Genomic DNA, 19,569 nt, shown 5'->3' on the forward strand with positions numbered 1-19,569 from the left:
TTGTCCAAGTTCACTGACAGCACACAAGATGACATTTTTGTGTTTCATGATGCAGAAAGTGACTACATGTATATACATGATTTTATGGATATATGTGACAGATAAGGTGCATTACTTCATCATGTCAAGTAAGAAATGTGATCACCAAAGGCAAGGATTTGCTGATAACATTATACATGTTGACAATTCTTTTGATTAGGAAAGAATCAAAGATTATTATGGAAGCTGTGTTTAGTAATGCTAGATACTGATATTTCTTTCTACAATTTAGTGACAAAATGAAATTTTCTGAGCATTGTTACAGTCAGTAGAGTGTCTGAAGTCTCATATGTGCAGGACTAGAGTAGATGATTCTTGTCCAACACAAACACTATACTGATGCTGCTTTATTCTTAAATTCATTTTTTCCATGTTGACATAAGTAAACAGTTGCAATCTTTGCATGGTATCTGGTAATGCAACCATTTAAATTTTCCAATGAATTTCTTCTGACCATATTTCTCATTGTATATCTGTTTTTGAATGCAGTATTGATATTAAGTTCCTTATGCAGTTGGAGCAGTCTTAATAAGTTTCTGTCACACGGTGGTACAAGAAGGCTTTTAGTGTTATAAGGTTCCTTGCTTTTAAATTGAAAAATATCTTTCTGGAACTATATAAAGATTTGTCAATGTAGGTCTTGGGATACTTTATGGACAATGCAGTTTCATAAATTTTGCTGATTTTATCAAGAAATGTTAGATACATGAATTAACATTTTTTTTTTTTTTTTTTTTTTTTTTTTTTTTTTTTTTTTTATACTTTGTCGCTGTCTCCCGCATTTGCGAGGTAGCGCAAGGAAACAGACGAAAGAAATCCCCCCCCCCCCATACACATGTACATACACACGTCCACACACGCAAATATACATACCTACACAGCTTTCCATGGTTTACCCCAGACGCTTCACATGCCTTGATTCAATCCACTGACAGCACGTCAACCCCTGTATACCACATCGCTCCAATTCACTCTATTCCTTGCCCTCCTTTCACCCTCCTGCATGTTCAGGCCCCGATCACACAAAATCTTTTTCACTCCATCTTTCCACCTCCAATTTGGTCTCCCTCTTCTCCTCGTTCCCTCCACCTCCGACACGTATATCCTCTTGGTCAATCTTTCCTCACTCATTCTCTCCATGTGCCCAAACCATTTCAAAACACCCTCTTCTGCTCTCTCAACCACGCTCTTTTTATTTCCACACATCTCTCTTACCCTTACGTTACTTACTCGATCAAACCACCTCACACCACACATTGTCCTCAAACATCTCATTTCCAGCACATCCATCCTCCTGCGCACAACTCTATCCATAGCCCACACCTCGCAACCATACAGCATTGTTGGAACCACTATTCCTTCAAACATACCCATTTTTGCTTTCCGAGATAATGTTCTCGACTTCCACACATTTTTCAAGGCTCCCAAAATTTTCGCCCCCTCCCCCACCCTATGATCCACTTCCGCTTCCATGGTTCCATCCGCTGACAGATCCACTCCCAGATATCTAAAACACTTCACTTCCTCCAGTTTTTCTCCATTCAAACTCACCTCCCAATTGACTTAACATATGAATTAACATATGACGGTTAAAAAAAAGAAAATGTCAAATTTGAAACTAAGTATCAGTGTTGAGAAGTTAGTAAATCCCTGAAGCTGTCATAAAAGTATTGAGAGGAAAATGCATGATTACAAGTGTGGCAGTGGTTGATAGAAAGTTCACTCAAGCAAGCATTTCAGATGAATAAAAATGAACTCTGGGAGTTTAGAATTGGTTGGTATGCTTAAAATTATTTTGAATATCAATTAATTGCTTTTATAAGCAATATATATGGTGTGGGAGGAAAGTTGTTAGAAGCAGTGAAAAGTTTTTATCAAGGATGTAAGGCATGTGTACGTGTAGGAAGAGAGGAAAGTGATTGGTTCTCAGTGAATGTAGGTTTGCGGCAGGGGTGTGTGATGTCTCCATGGTTGTTTAATTTGTTTATGGATGGGGTTGTTAGGGAGGTAAATGCAAGAGTTTTGGAAAGAGGGGCAAGTATGAAGTCTGTTGGGGATGAGAGAGCTTGGGAAGTGAGTCAGTTGTTGTTCGCTGATGATACAGCGCTGGTGGCTGATTCATGTGAGAAACTGCAGAAGCTAGTGACTGAGTTTGGTAAAGTGTGTGGAAGAAGAAAGTTAAGAGTAAATGTGAATAAGAGCAAGGTTATTAGGTACAGTAGGGTTGAGGGTCAAGTCAATTGGGAGGTGAGTTTGAATGGAGAAAAACTGGAGGAAGTGAAGTGTTTTAGATATCTGGGAGTGGATCTGGCAGCGGATGGAACCATGGAAGCGGAAGTGGATCATAGGGTGGGGGAGGGGGCGAAAATTCTGGGGGCCTTGAAGAATGTGTGGAAGTCGAGAACATTATCTTGGAAAGCAAAAATGGGTATGTTTGAAGGAATAGTGGCTCCAACAATGTTGTATGGTTGCGAGGTGTGGGCTATGGATAGAGTTGTGCGCAGGAGGATGGATGTGCTGGAAATGAGATGTTTGAGGACAATGTGTGGTGTGAGGTGGTTTGATCGAGTGAGTAACGTAAGGGTAAGAGAGATGTGTGGAAATAAAAAGAGCGTGGTTGAGAGAGCAGAAGAGGGTGTTTTGAAGTGGTTTGGGCACATGGAGAGGATGAGTGAGGAAAGATTGACCAAGAGGATATATGTGTCGGAGGTGGAGGGAACAAGGAGAAGAGGGAGACCAAATTGGAGGTGGAAAGATGGAGTGAAAAAGATTTTGTGTGATCGGGGCCTGAACATGCAGGAGGGTGAAAGGAGGGCAAGGAATAGAGTGAATTGGAGCGATGTGGTATACCGGGGTTGACGTGCTGTCAGTGGATTGAATCAAGGCATGTGAAGCGTCTGGGGTAAGCCATGGAAAGCTGTGTAGGTATGTATATTTGCGTGTGTGGACGTATGTATATACATGTGTATGGGGGGGGGTTGGGCCATTTCTTTCGTCTGTTTCCTTGCGCTACCTCGCAAACGCGGGAGACAGCGACAAAGTATAAAAAAAAAATAAATAAGCAATTAATTTATAAAAGCAATTGCTTTTATAAATTATTGATTAGGGTAAGTTGCTAGTGGTATTTCAGTGATTTTGAATAAGTATGGAAGTGTTTGACAGCTGTTAAACATTAGAATAGGTAGTTTAAAAAAAAAATTGAGTGGTGGTGTATGTGAGATAAGAGCAAGATGAGATGATTGTGGGGGATATGGCTGAATTCTGGTGGAAGAGAATAGAAGTTTCCACTGTTATTGTATGTGTATCATGCTGTCTGGTTTTGTGAATCAGAAGAATGTTTGACATATTGTTAAGCTGTTTCAGTGATGGATGTATGTATGCTGCAGTTGTACAAAATATTGATTCATCCTTATGTGAATCACTGCTCTCACATCTGAGGAGGTTTTAGCCTTACCTATCTTGACACAGTTGAGTCCAGTGCAGTCTAACTTAACAGCTCTCCCAGTCAGACCTCAAGTCATGATTCACTTGCCATCTGCTGCAGTGTTAGTACATTTCCCTTCTTTATGAATGTATCTTTGATTTCTTATTCCAAAAACTGGTTGCTTGTATGACACCTGTTCCTTTTGGGAACTCCCTCGAGGGGGTGGCCATGGCAAAAGAGGCTTCATAACTGGTGAACTCCAGTGCCTCTTCTTATCCTTTAGTGCCACTGGCATAGGGTAACTTTAGTGCAGTGTTTTCAGAGGCTCCTACCTAATGTTCCCACCAACTGTTATTACCTAATGTATCTACCTAATGTTGCCACTAAGGGATCCACACTGCTGCTTCTACTTAATGCTCTCATCTAATGTTCCTACCTACCATTTCTACCCAGTGTTTCTACCTAACGTACCTGTCTAATGTACAATTTTCAGAAAAGGCAAGTTTAGCGCATAGCATTCACTGGAGAATAATTTGGTTAGGAAGAATGAGTTTTGTGAGTTAAGTGTTGTCAAGTGTTATTTGTGTGTGTGAGTTAGGTGTTGTCAAATGTTATGTGTCTGTGTGTGTGAGTTAAGTGTTGTCAAGTGTTATGTGTGAAAAGGAGAGATTGTATGTTTTGAGGATAGAATGCCAGCAGTACATGTGTGGATGAAGCTTATCTGCTCCTTCCATTAATTAAACTACATATTATTTGTCAAGCTTGTGTGTTACATGTTCACTGTTTGACCTTCAGGAGGTCAAGAATGAGCTAGTGGCAATGTTTGTTTCATACCCTACGCTGCCAAACTTTGAAACTTTTTACTTTCTCATGTCTCTCGTAACATCTATGACCTACATCTTTTTTTTTTTTTTTTCGCTGTCTCCCGCGTTTGCGAGGTAGCGCAAGGAAACAGACGAAAGAAATGGCCCAACCCACCCCAATACACATGTATATACATACGTCCACACACGCAAATACACATACCTACACAGCTTTCCATGGTTTAACCCAGACGCTTCACATGCCCTGATTCAATCCACTGACAGCACGTCAACCCCGGTATACCACATCGATCCAATTCACTCTATTCCTTGCCTTCCTTTCACCCTCCTGCATGTCAGGCCCCGATCACACAAAATCTTTTTCACTCCATCTTTCCACCTCCAATTTGGTCTCTCACTTCTCCTCGTTCCCTCCACCTCCGACACATATATCCTCTTGGTCAATCTTTCCTCACTCATTCTCTCCATGTGCCCAAACCATTTCAAAACACCCTCTTCTGCTCTCTCAGCCACGCTCTTTTTATTTCCACACATCTCTCTTACCCTTACGTTACTTACTCGATCAAACCACCTCACACCACACATTGTCCTCAAACATCTCATTTCCAGCACATCCATCCTCCTGCGCACAACTCTATCCATAGCCTACACCTCGCAACCATACAACATTGTTGGAACCACTATTCCTTCTAACATACCCATTTTTGCTTTCCGAGATAATGTTCTCGACTTCCACACATTCTTCAAGGCTCCCAGAATTTTCGCCCCCTCCCCCACCCTATGATCCACTTCCGCTTCCATGGTTCCATCCGCTGCCAGATCCACTCCCAGATATCTAAAACACTTTACTTCCTCCAGTTTTTCTCCATTCAAACTTACCTCCCAATTGACTTGACCTTCAACCCTACTGTACCTAATAACCTTGCTCTTATTCACATTTACTCTTAACTTTCTTCTTTCACACACTTTACCAAACTCAGTCACCAGCTTTTGCAGTTTCTCACATGAATCAGCCACCAGCGCTGTATCATCAGCGAACAACAACTGACTCACTTCCCAAGCTCTCTCATCCCCAACAGACTTCATACTTGCCCCTCTTTCCAAAACTCTTGCATTCACCTCCCTAACAACCCCATCCATAAACAAATTAAACAACCATGGAGACATCACACACCCCTGCCGCAAACCTACATTCACTGAGAATCAATCACTTTCCTCTCTTCCTACATGTACACATCCCTTACATCCTCGATAAAAACTTTTCACTGCTTCTAACAACTTGCCTCCCACACCATATATTCTTAATACCTTCCACAGAGCATCTCTATCAACTCTATCATATGCCTTCTCCAGATCCATAAATGCTACATACAAATCCATTTGCTTTTCTAAGTATTTCTCACATACATTCTTCAAAGCAAACACCTGATCCACACATCGTCTACCAGTTCTGAAACCACACTGCTCTTCCCCAATCTGATGCTCTGTACATGCCTTCACCCTCTCAATCAATACCCTCCCATATAATTTACCAAGAATACTCAGCAAACTTATACCTCTGTAATTTGAGCACTCACTCTTTTCCCTTTGCCTTTGTACAATGGCACTATGCATGCATTCCGCCAATCCTCAGGCACCTCTCCATGAGTCATACATACATTAAATAACCTTACCAACCAGTCAATAATACAGTCACCCCCTTTTTTAATAAATTCCACTGCAATACCATCCAAACCCGCAACCTTGCCGGCTTTCATCTTCCGCAAAGCTTTTACTACCTCTTCTCTGTTTACCAAATCATTTTCCCTAACCCTCTCACTTTGCACACCACCTCGACCAAAACACCCTATATCTGCCACTCTATCATCAAACACATTCAACAAACCTTCAAAATACTCACTCCATCTCCTTCTCACATCACCACTACTTGTTATCACCTCCCCATTTGTGCCCTTCACTGAAGTTCCCATTTGCTCCCTTGTCCTACGCAATTTATTTACCTCCTTCCAGAACATCTTTTTATTCTCCCTAAAATTTAATGATACTCTCTCACCCCAACTCTCATTTGCCCTCTGTTTCACCTCTTGCACCTTTCTCTTGACCTCCTGTCTCTTTCTTTTATACATCTCCCTCTCAATTGCATTTTTTCCTTGCAAAAATCGTCCAAATGCCTCTCTCTTCTCTTTCACTAATAATCTTACTTCTTCATCCCACCACTCACTACCCTTTCTAATCAACCCACCTCCCACTCTTCTCATGCCACAAGCATCTTTTGCGCAATCCATCACTGATTCCCTAAATACATCCCATTCCTCCCCCACTCCCCTTACTTCCATCTTTTTAAAAGGCAAATTTTCTGCATCATCCAGAGATTGTATTATTTTTTTATCCTTCTCTTTATTCTCTTTATTTTCATCCTTCTTTCTTCATCCTTTTCCCTTTTTGCCTGATTTGATTTTATATAAGGCCTTGTCATGAAGAGGACACTTTGTGTGTGACTGTTGCCTTCAACAAAAAGAAAGAGAAATGAAGGTTTATGATGAGAATACTGCAGTTGCAAATGTTTTAAAGCAATATCTTCATGACTGAAAGAAATGAGCAAACACACTGCAATATTGTTTTGAGCAGAGAAGAATTAAAAGGTTTAGAGATTTTAATTCTTTTGGAGTACCATTGCAACTGATGATAAAGCAAAGGTTGATAGATTGGTAATGCAAGGAAAATGATTCAGTAGTGCTATGAGATCTTTTTGTTCAAAAGAAGATAATTGTAAAGTTCTCAGGTGGAAAATGATGAAGTCATTTTCTGTCCCCTTAGAATAGATGAAAGAGCTCTAGAAATTAATAACCTTCAAAGTATTGTGGGAATCATTTGAGTCGATAGAACAATTTAGATGGGAGCTGTGTGGGTTTAGAAAGTCATGAGGACAGGTGTATGGTTGAAAGCTTTTTATGGTAGTATAGCCTTATAAAACACATGACTAATGAGAGCTTGGTATTGAATTTGTCACTGAGGTTGAAAGTATAATGGTAGGAGGTGCATTATAGAAGAAATGGGTTGATTCCATGAATGAGCTATTCATATTTCAGAGTAGTTGGCAGGAAAATGGTCACATAATTAAATTGTGAGATTTTTTTAATGAATAAGTATGACTGGACTTTCTTCACTTGACCCATCCAAGTTGACAGGAAATGAGTTACAAATGATAAGTAACAGAATTCATCACTTGCAAGTTCAGGATTATCACAAATCAATGTTTACAGCCACTTAGATTTTTTTCATTCTTATAAACTGTGAGTGTTTTTCCTCTTACAGATGATAGAAACCAAGTGTTTTGAGGAGCTTAACCAATTTGGTCCCAATAATACACCCAGTAATGACCTCAGATTAGACTTGCCTCCACCAGAGGACAGCAAGAGTTGCTTCCCATTCCGACGACGGGTATGGTGCAGGTCTGCTTTTTTTTATTTTTAAACGTAATTTTTAGCTTTCCTTATCTGCTTTAAGTATAGAGTACTGTATGTGTGAGCAAATGGTGACTGCTTCTCATATATTGCAACAAACTGTTATGTAAGGTCCTTCAGTAAATGCTTTAAACATTGCCACAAAGTCTTGAATACTAGAGGATATGGATATGAAAATGGTTATTTGTGTTGGACTGGTGTTTAGGAGAAACATTGCTCATGTTAGTGCAGAAAATAAGATTGTGAAAAATAAATCAGGTTACTTGGCCTGTTATATGCAGAAAGCAAAGTAAAAGTAAATTTAGAAAGGGCAGGCTGGACTTGCTCCTGAATAAAGAATATTGTGAAGGATAATGAAAGGTCAGCTGATGTAGTGGTAACAGATGTCCAGGGAATAGATATGAAAAAAAGAATTATCAGGAGGGTGTCATTGAGAGAAATGTGTGAGTGAATATGGGAGAGACCAAAGGAAAGGTTAAAAGATGTGTAGATGCAGAAGGTAATATGAATGAGGAGTATATTGAAAAGTTTGTTTTTGAGCTTCTCTACTTTATCATGGAAAAAGTCATCCAGGATTAACATTTGAGAAACCTTTAAATATGGTTGTGTTGTGAATGTTGCTGAAGAGGAAAAAGGAAATTGCCTTTACTTTTCTTAGGGCTCTGTTTTTCATGATAATTAGTACAGAATGTCATTTGCTTAGAGTTTTTAACATTCTATTTTTTACTCACAATGCAGCGTCGGAGGTAGCTAAGTGATGGGTAGACGAGCAAGAATCATCTTCATCGGGAGCACAGTCATTATCTCAAACTTCTGCTGTTCACTGTTGAACATGGCAAGATCAGAATCAAGCACTGACAAGTTCATCATCCATGTTCCCTTTGAGCATCTGAAGCTCATTTGGATTCATTATAAAGTGTGGAGTTCACCGTCATTTATGAAATTCACCTTCCATAAGTCAGCCATACAGAAGAAGCACGGATGTTTCCCCTTTTTTGTCCTGTTTGTGCCAAGTGTTTAAAGAAATGCAGATTGTATACATAAGGTACCTGTTGGAGTGTCCACTTGCAAGGAAGTGAGGATGGAAGTTTTTCTCTGGGGCTGGTTGAAATTTGAACTGTGACTATCTTTTGATAGTTGATATGCTCCGTTCAATAGTCTTTGACATGACATGAAATAATTACATAAACTTACTTATGCATTTTTGTATATACTCATACCTGGGCTCATTGAAGAGAATAGATAAAGATTTATTCACTACATTGAACTATGTATGTATACATGATTCTCCTCATGTATATACTTAAATGTATATACAGCTAAATTTGTTGTGCTTTCATGCACATATTTACGGACATACATATACTTGCAGACATGCATATTCACATGCATGCACATTTTTTTGTATACTGGAACATGTATAAAGAAGTCGATCTGCTAATGTATATGGACATTAAGCATACAAAATAGGAGACTATGGTCATGTTCATTCTAACATGCACAGCAAAAGAGAATGTACTAACATGTGCATGCATGTGTGTGCATGTATATGTATATGTTTGTGTTATAACTATTTGTATGTGCATTACAGTAAGAAAGTTTTGCATTGTGTGTCTGTGTGTGTGTATTTAGGTGCACAGTATGTGTGTTTCACTAGCTTATCTGAACACACATGCATGTACACATTACTCATGCATTTATTAGAATAATATGAAGCAGAGGGTTGCATTCTACATTGTTAGTTAAAAGGGGCCCATTTTGGTTGATGAGCTCCCTCTACATGTATCATAGATACATGTAGAGGGAGCAGGTTCCTGGGTTTTTACTGTCATTATACCCATTTCATCTGGGACATTTATATGGTGCTTGCAAAGAGACACCATGAATTGAATGTTACCACACAGCATTGTCCATCTTTTGTTCTCTGATTACAGTACCTTGCCCATGATAGTACACACAACTTGCATACATGCACACCAGCAGACATACTCATTTAGAAGAAAAAGGGTGTCCAGGATTTCAATAAGCTCCAAAGAAACTTAGATGATCTCCAGATTTGATCAGATACATGGTTGATGAAATTCTACCCAACCAAATGCAGTTATGAACATAGGGCATGGTGAAAGGAGGCCTGTTTATGGTTTCCATATTTCAGAAGCCAGAATATAGCATTCTGTCGAACGGACTAAGATTTGGCATGATACCCAGCCAAACACCAAAATACCACACTTGGAGAACTTTCAGTAAGATTAATTATCTGTTAGTTAATGATGAAATTATCCCTGGAGGTAGGGATAGTAAAAAAAGAATAGTACATGTGTATCTCTTTGTCATAGAGGGTGACTGAAAGGGGCAGGAGTATGAGGATTTGAAATTCTCCCCTCCTGTATTATTACTTTTCAAAAGAAGGGATAGGGAAATCTGGTAAGGATTTCTCCTCCAAGGCTTAGTTATCTGTCCTTCATGCTACTTTGCTAAGGCAGGAAATAGCAAAAATATGAAAGAAAAGCAAAGTTAGAATTGCTTTTCAAGTGTATGGATAAGTAGATAATCAGATAAGAATATTTATAAAGCAATGAAGAGTATGTGGAAAGAGAAAACGCTATCTTGAAGAGCAAAAATGGGTATGTTTGAAGGAATAGTGGTTCCAACAATTTTACATGGTTGCAAGGCATGGACTATAGATAGGGTTGTGCGAAGGATGTTGGATGTGTTGGAAATGATAAGTTTGAGGACAGTATGCGGTGTGAGGTGGTTTGATTGAGTTAGTAATGAAAGGGTATGAGAGAAGTGTGATAATAAAGAGTATGGTTGAGAGAGCAGAAGAGGGTGTATTGAATTGGTTTGGATATATGGAGAGAATTAGTGAGGAAAGGTTGACAAAGAGGATATATGTTTCAGAGATGGAAAGAATCAGTGAGAAGCATGAGACCAATTGGCGGTGGAAGGAGGGAATGAAAAAGATTTTAAGCGATCAGGGCCTAAATATACAGGAGGGTGAAAGGTGTGCTTGGAATTGAATGAAATGGAATGATGTGGTATACCGGGGTGGACTTGCTGTCAGTGGACTGAATCAGAGCATGTGAAATGTCTGGGGTGAACCATGGAAAGGTCTGTCTCTGGGGCCTTGATGTGGATAGGGAGCTGTGGTTTTGGTGCATTACACATGACAACTAAAGACTTGAGTGTGAGTGGATGTGGCCTTTTTTTCATCTGTTTCCTGGCATTACTTCGTTGACATGGGGTGGCGATGCTGTTTCTTGTGGGATGGGGTTGTGTCAGGAATGGATGAAGGTGAGTAAGTATGAGTATATACATGTGTATGTATGTATATGTATGTGTATCCATAAATGCTACATACAAAACCATCTGATTTTCTAAGTATATCTCAGATACATTCTTCAAAGCAAACACCTGATCCACACATCTTCTACCACTTCTGAAACCACACTGCTGTTCCCCAATCTGATGCTCTGTACATGCCTTCACCCTTTCAATCAATACCTTCCCATATAATTTCCCAGGAATACTCGACAAACTTATGCCTTTTAAGTTTAAACACTCACCTTAATCCCCTTTGCCTTTGTACAATGGCACTATGCATGCATTCCGCCAATCCCATGTCAGCAAAGTAGTGCCAGGAAACAGATGAAGAATGGCCCATCCACTCTCATATATATATATATATTTTTTTTTTTTTTTTTTTTTATACTTTGTCGCTGTCTCCCGCGTTTGCGAGGTAGCGCAAGGAAACAGACGAAAGAAATGGCCCAACCCCCCCCCCCATACACATGTACATACACACGTCCACACACGCAAATATACATACCTACACAGCTTTCCATGGTTTACCCCAGACGCTTCACATGCCTTGCTTCAATCCACTGACAGCACGTCAACCCCTGTATACCACATGACTCCAATTCACTCTATTTCTTGCCCTCCTTTCACCCTCCTGCATGTTCAGGCCCCGATCACACAAAATCTTTTTCACTCCATCTTTCCACCTCCAATTTGGTCTCCCTCTTCTCCTCGTTCCCTCCACCTCCGACACATATATCCTCTTGGTCAATCTCTCCTCACTCATTCTCTCCATGTGCCCAAACCATTTCAAAACACCCTCTTCTGCTCTCTCAACCACGCTCTTTTTATTTCCACACATCTCTCTTACCCTTACGTTACTTACTCGATCAAACCACCTCACACCACACATTGTCCTCAAACATCTCATTTCCAGCACATCCATCCTCCTGCGCACATCTCTATCCATAGCCCACGCCTCGCAACCATACAACATTGTTGGAACCACTATTCCCTCAAACATACCCATTTTTGCTTTCCGAGATAATGTTCTCGACTTCCACACATTTTTCAAGGCTCCCAAAATTTTCGCCCCCTCCCCCACCCTATGATCCACTTCCGCTTCCATGGTTCCATCCGCTGACAGATCCACTCCCAGATATCTAAAACACTTCACTTCCTCCAGTTTTTCTCCATTCAAACTCACCTCCCAATTGACTTGACCCTCACCCCTACTGTACCTAATAACCTTGCTCTTATTCACATTTACTCTCAACTTTCTTCTTCCACACACTTTACCAAACTCAGTCACCAGCTTCTGCAGTTTCTCACATGAATCAGCCACCAGCGCTGTATCATCAGCGAACAACAACTGACTCACTTCCCAAGCTCTCTCATCCCCAACAGACTTCATACTTGCCCCTCTTTCCAGGACTCTTGCATTTACCTCCCTTACAACCCCATCCATAAACAAATTAAACAACCATGGAGACATCACACACCCCTGCCGCAAACCTACATTCACTGAGAACCAATCACTTTCCTCTCTTCCTACACGTACACATGCCTTACATCCTCGATAAAAACTTTTCACTGCTTCTAACAACTTGCCTCCCACACCATATATTCTTAATACCTTCCACAGAGCATCTCTATCAACTCTATCATATGCCTTCTCCAGATCCATAAATGCTACATACAAATCCATTTGCTTTTCTAAGTATTTCTCACATACATTCTTCAAAGCAAACACCTGATCCACACATCCTCTACCACTTCTGAAACCGCACTGCTCTTCCCCAATCTGATGCTCTGTACATGCCTTCACCCTCTCAATCAATACCCTCCCATATAATTTACCAGGAATACTCAACAAACTTATACCTCTGTAATTTGAGCACTCACTCTTATCCCCTTTGCCTTTGTACAATGGCACTATGCACGCATTCCGCCAATCCTCAGGCACCTCACCATGAGTCATACATACATTAAATAACCTTACCAACCAGTCAACAATACAGTCACCCCCTTTCTTAATAAATTCCACTGCAATACCATCCAAACCTGCTGCCTTGCCGGCTTTCATCTTCCGCAAAGCTTTTACTACCTCTTCTCTGTTTACCAATCATTTTCCCTAACCCTCTCACTTTGCACACCACCTCGACCAAAACACCCTATATCTGCCACTCTGTCATCAGACACATTCAACAAACCTTCAAAATACTCATTCCATCTCCTTCTCACATCACCGCTACTTGTTATCACCTCCCCATTTACGCCCTTCACTGAAGTTCCCATTTGTCGGAGGTGGAAGGAACGAGGAGAAGAGGGAGACCAAATTGGAGGTGGAAAGATGGAGTGAAAAAGATTTTGTGTGATCGGGGCCTGAACATGCAGGAGGGTGAAAGGAGGGCAAGGAATAGAGTGAATTGGAGCAATGTGGTATACCGGGGTTGACGTGCTGTCAGTGGATTGAATCAAGGCATGTGAAGCGTCTGGGGTAAACCATGGAAAGCTGTGTAGGTATGTATATTTGCGTGTGTGGACGTATGTATATACATGTGTATGGGGGGGGGTTGGGCCATTTCTTTCGTCTGTTTCCTTGCGCTACCTCGCAAACGCGGGAGACAGCGACAAAGTATAATAAAAATATATATATATATATATATATATATATATATATATATATATATATATATATATATATTTATCACATATATATCAGAAATATATGTGTCGGAGGTGGAGGGAACGAGGAGAAGTGGGAGACCAAATTGGAGGTGGAAATATGGAGTGAAAAAGATTTTGTGTGATCGGGGCCTGAACATGCAGGAGGGTGAAAGGAGGGCAAGGAATAGAGTGAATTGGAGCAATGTGGTATACCGGGGTTGACGTGCTGTCAGTGGATTGAATCAAGGCATGTGAAGCGTCTGGGGTAAACCATGGAAAGCTGTGTAGGTATGTATATTTGCGTGTGTGGACGTATGTATATACATGTGTATGGGGGGGGGTTGGGCCATTTCTTTCGTCTGTTTCCTTGCGCTACCTCGCAAACGTGGGAGACAGCGACAAAGCAAAATGAATAAATGAATATATATATTTATTTTTATTTTTTCATTTATTTTGCTTTGTCGCTGTCTCCCGCATTAGCGAGGTAGTGCAAGGAAACAGACAAAAGAAATGGCCCAACCCACCCACATACACATGTATGTACATACACGTCCACACACGCAAATATACATACCTATACATCTCAACGTATACATATGTATACACACACAGACATATACATATATGCACATGTACATAATTCATACTGTGTGCCCTTATTCATTCCCATCGCCACCCCGCCACACATGAAATAACAACCCCCTCCCCCAAATGTGCGCAAGGTAGCGCTAGGAAAAGACAACAAAGGCCACATTCATTCACACTCAGTCTCTAACTGTCATGCAATAATGCACCAAAACCACAGCTCCCTTTCCACATCCAGGCCCCACAGAACTTTCCATGGTTTACCCCAGACGCTTCACATGCCCTGGTTCAATCCACTGACAGCACGTCAACCCCTGTATACCACATGACTCCAATTCACTCTATTTCTTGCCCTCCTTTCACCCTCCTGCATGTTCAGGCCCCGATCACACAAAATCTTTTTCACTCCATCTTTCCACCTCCAATTTGGTCTCCCTCTTCTCCTCGTTCCCTCCACCTCCGACACATATATCCTCTTGGTCAATCTCTCCTCACTCATTCTCTCCATGTGCCCAAACCATTTCAAAACACCCTCTTCTGCTCTCTCAACCACGCTCTTTTTATTTCCACACATCTCTCTTACCCTTACGTTACTTACTCGATCAAACCACCTCACACCACACATTGTCCTCAAACATCTCATTTCCAGCACATCCATCCTCCTGCGCACATCTCTATCCATAGCCCACGCCTCGCAACCATACAACATTGTTGGAACCACTATTCCCTCAAACATACCCATTTTTGCTTTCCGAGATAATGTTCTCGACTTCCACACATTTTTCAAGGCTCCCAAAATTTTCGCCCCCTCCCCCACCCTATGATCCACTTCCGCTTCCATGGTTCCATCCGCTGACAGATCCACTCCCAGATATCTAAAACACTTCACTTCCTCCAGTTTTTCTCCATTCAAACTCACCTCCCAATTGACTTGACCCTCACCCCTACTGTACCTAATAACCTTGCTCTTATTCACATTTACTCTCAACTTTCTTCTTCCACACACTTTACCAAACTCAGTCACCAGCTTCTGCAGTTTCTCACATGAATCAGCCACCAGCGCTGTATCATCAGCGAACAACAACTGACTCACTTCCCAAGCTCTCTCATCCCCAACAGACTTCATACTTGCCCCTCTTTCCAGGACTCTTGCATTTACCTCCCTTACAACCCCATCCATAAACAAATTAAACAACCATGGAGACATCACACACCCCTGCCGCAAACCTACATTCACTGAGAACCAATCACTTTCCTCTCTTCCTACACGTACACATGCCTTACATCCTCGATAAAAACTTTTCACTGCTTCTAACAACTTGCCTCCCACACCATATATTCTTAATACCTTCCACAGAGCATCTCTATCAACTCTATCATATGCCTTCTCCAGATCCATAAATGCTACATACAAATCCATTTGCTTTTCTAAGTATTTCTCACATACATTCTTCAAAGCAAACACCTGATCCACACATCCTCTACCACTTCTGAAACCGCACTGCTCTTCCCCAATCTGATGCTCTGTACATGCCTTCACCCTCTCAATCAATACCCTCCCATATAATTTACCAGGAATACTCAACAAACTTATACCTCTGTAATTTGAGCACTCACTCTTATCCCCTTTGCCTTTGTACAATGGCACTATGCACGCATTCCGCCAATCCTCAGGCACCTCACCATGAGTCATACATACATTAAATAACCTTACCAACCAGTCAACAATACAGTCACCCCCTTTCTTAATAAATTCCACTGCAATACCATCCAAACCTGCTGCCTTGCCGGCTTTCATCTTCCGCAAAGCTTTTACTACCTCTTCTCTGTTTACCAAATCATTTTCCCTAACCCTCTCACTTTGCACACCACCTCGACCAAAACACCCTATATCTGCCACTCTGTCATCAGACACATTCAACAAACCTTCAAAATACTCATTCCATCTCCTTCTCACATCACCGCTACTTGTTATCACCTCCCCATTTACGCCCTTCACTGAAGTTCCCATTTGTCGGAGGTGGAAGGAACGAGGAGAAGAGGGAGACCAAATTGGAGGTGGAAAGATGGAGTGAAAAAGATTTTGTGTGATCGGGGCCTGAACATGCAGGAGGGTGAAAGGAGGGCAAGGAATAGAGTGAATTGGAGCAATGTGGTATACCGGGGTTGACGTGCTGTCAGTGGATTGAATCAAGGCATGTGAAGCGTCTGGGGTAAACCATGGAAAGCTGTGTAGGTATGTATATTTGCGTGTGTGGACGTATGTATATACATGTGTATGGGGGGGGGTTGGGCCATTTCTTTCGTCTGTTTCCTTGCGCTACCTCGCAAACGCGGGAGACAGCGACAAAGTATAATAAAAATATATATATATATATATATATATATATATATATATATATATATATATATATATATATATTTATCACATATATATCAGAAATATATGTGTCGGAGGTGGAGGGAACGAGGAGAAGTGGGAGACCAAATTGGAGGTGGAAATATGGAGTGAAAAAGATTTTGTGTGATCGGGGCCTGAACATGCAGGAGGGTGAAAGGAGGGCAAGGAATAGAGTGAATTGGATCGATGTGGTATACCGGGGTTGACGTGCTGTCAGTGATTGAATCAGGGCATGTGAAGCATCTGGGGTAAACCATGGAAAGTTGTGTGGGGCCTGGATGTGGAAAGGGAGCTGTGGTTTCGGGCATTATTGCGTGGCAGCTAGAGACTGAGTGTGAACGAATGGGGCCTTTGTTGTCTTTTCCTAGTGCTACCTCGCACACATGAGGGGGGAGGGGGATGGTATTCCATGTGTGGCGATGGGAGTGAATGGGGGCAGACAGTGTGAATTGTGTGCATGGGTATATATGAATGTGTCTGTGTATGTATATATATATGTGTACATTGAGATGTATAGGTATGTATATTTGTGTGTGTGGACGTGTGTGTGTGTATACATTGTGTATGGGGGTGGGTTGGGCCATTTCTTTCGTCTGTTTCCTTGCGCTACCTCGCAAACGTGGGAGACAGCGACAAAGCAAAATGAATAAATGAATATATATATTTATTTTTATTTTTTCATTTATTTTGCTTTGTCGCTGTCTCCCGCATTAGCGAGGTAGTGCAAGGAAACAGACAAAAGAAATGGCCCAACCCACCCACATACACATGTATGTACATACACGTCCACACACGCAAATATACATACCTATACATCTCAACGTATACATATGTATACACACACAGACATATACATATATGCACATGTACATAATTCATACTGTGTGCCCTTATTCATTCCCATCGCCACCCCGCCACACATGAAATAACAACCCCCTCCCCCCAAATGTGCGCAAGGTAGCGCTAGGAAAAGACAACAAAGGCCACATTCATTCACACTCAGTCTCTAACTGTCATGCAATAATGCACCAAAACCACAGCTCCCTTTCCATATCCAGGCCCCACAGAACTTTCCATGGTTTACCCCAGACGCTTCACATGCCCTGGTTCAATCCATTAACAGCACGTTGACCCCGGTATACCACATCGTTCCAATTCACTCTATTCCTTGCACGCCTTTCACCCTCCTGCATGTTCAAATCCCAATCACTCAAAATCTTTTTCACTCCATCTTTCCACCTCCCATTTGGTCTCCCACTTCTCCTCGTTCCCTCCACCTCTGACACATATATCCTCTTGGTCAATCTTTCCTCACTCATTCTCTCCATGTAACCATTTCAAAACACCCTCTTCTGGTCTCTCAACCACACTCTTTTTATTACCACACATCTCTCTTACCCTATTATTACTTACTCGATCAAACCATCTACACCACATATTGTCCTCAAACATCTCATTTCCAGCACATCCACCCTCCTCCGCACAACTCTATCCATAGCCCACGCCTCACAACCATATAACATTGTTGGAACCACTATTCCTTCAAACATACCCATTTTTGCTTTCTGAGATAATGTTCTCAACTTCCACACATTCTTCAACGCTCCCAGAACTTTTGCCCCCTCCCCCACCCTAGGATTCACTTCCGCTTCCATGGTTCCATCTGATGCAAAATCCACTCCCAGATATCTAAAACAATTCACTTCCTCCAGCTTTTCCTCCATTCAAACTTACCTCCCAATTGACTTGTCCCTCAACCCTACTGTATCTAATAACCTTGCTCTTATTCACATTTACTCTCAGCTTTCTTCTTTCTCACACTTTACCAAACTCAGTCACCAGCTTCTGCAGTTTCTCACACGAATCAGCCACCAGCGCTGTATCATCAGCAAACAACAACTGACTCACTTCCCAAGCTCTGTCATCCACCACAGACTGCATACTTGCCCCTCTTTGCAAAACTCTTGCATTTACCTTCCTAACAACCCATCCATAAACAAATAAAACAACCATGGAGACATCACACACCCCTGCCACAAACCTACATTCACTGAGAACCAATCACTTTCCTCTCTTCCTACATGTACACATGCCTTACATCCTTGATAAAAACTTTTCACTGCTTCTAACAACTTGCCTCCCACACCATATATTCTTAATACCTTCCACAGAGCATCTCTATCAACTCTTTCATATGCCTTCTCCAGATCCATAAATGCCACATACATTCCATTTGCTTTTCTAAGTATTTCTCACATACATTCTTCAAAGCAAACACCTGATCCACACATCCTCTACCACTTCTGAAACCACACTGCTCTTCCCCAATCTGATGCTCTGTACATGCCTTCACCCTCTCAACCAATACCCTCCCATTTAATTTCCCAGGAATACTCAACAAACTTATACCTCTGTAATTTGAGCACTCACTTTTATCCCCTTTGCCTTTGTACAATGGCACTATGCAAGCATTCCGCCAATCCTCAGGCACCTCACCATGAGACATACATACATTGAATAACCTTACCAACCAGTCAACAATACAGTCACTCCCTTCTTTAATAAATTCTACCACAATATCATCCAAACCCGCTACCTTGCCGGCTTTCATCTTCCGCAAAGCTTTTACTACCTCTTCTCTGTTTACCAAATCATTTTCCCTAACCCTCTTAACCCTCTCACTTTGCACACCACCTCGACCAAAACACCCTATATCTGCCACTCTATCATCAAACACATTCATCAAACCTTCAAAATACTCACTCCATCTCCTTCTCACATCACCTTTACTTGTTATCACCTCCCCATTAGCCCACTTCACTGAAGTTCCCATTATGCATTACTACTGTAATTACTCCATTT

The 19,569-nt window shown here is 41.4% G+C and overlaps 1 protein-coding gene across 2 annotated transcripts in view; it reads left to right on the plus strand.

The window, feature by feature from the left end:
- Positions 1-8,950, plus strand: part of Gprk2 (G protein-coupled receptor kinase 2) — a 324,238-nt gene extending 315,288 nt beyond the window's left edge. Inside the window, exons 13-14 of one of the 2 annotated variants that reach the window (XM_071683094.1) lie at positions 7,603-7,739; positions 8,490-8,950. In XM_071683094.1, coding sequence (XP_071539195.1) covers positions 7,603-7,739; positions 8,490-8,505 — 153 coding nt within the window. In that variant the 3' untranslated portion in view covers positions 8,506-8,950. The remainder of the gene's footprint in view (positions 1-7,602; positions 7,740-8,489) is intronic. The other variant, XM_071683095.1, reaches the window with a different exon arrangement.
- The last annotated feature ends 10,619 nt before the right edge of the window (positions 8,951-19,569 follow it).

The sequence above is a fragment of the Panulirus ornatus genome, chromosome 35 (genome assembly GCF_036320965.1).
Source record: "Panulirus ornatus isolate Po-2019 chromosome 35, ASM3632096v1, whole genome shotgun sequence".
Taxonomy (NCBI): domain Eukaryota; kingdom Metazoa; phylum Arthropoda; class Malacostraca; order Decapoda; family Palinuridae; genus Panulirus; species Panulirus ornatus.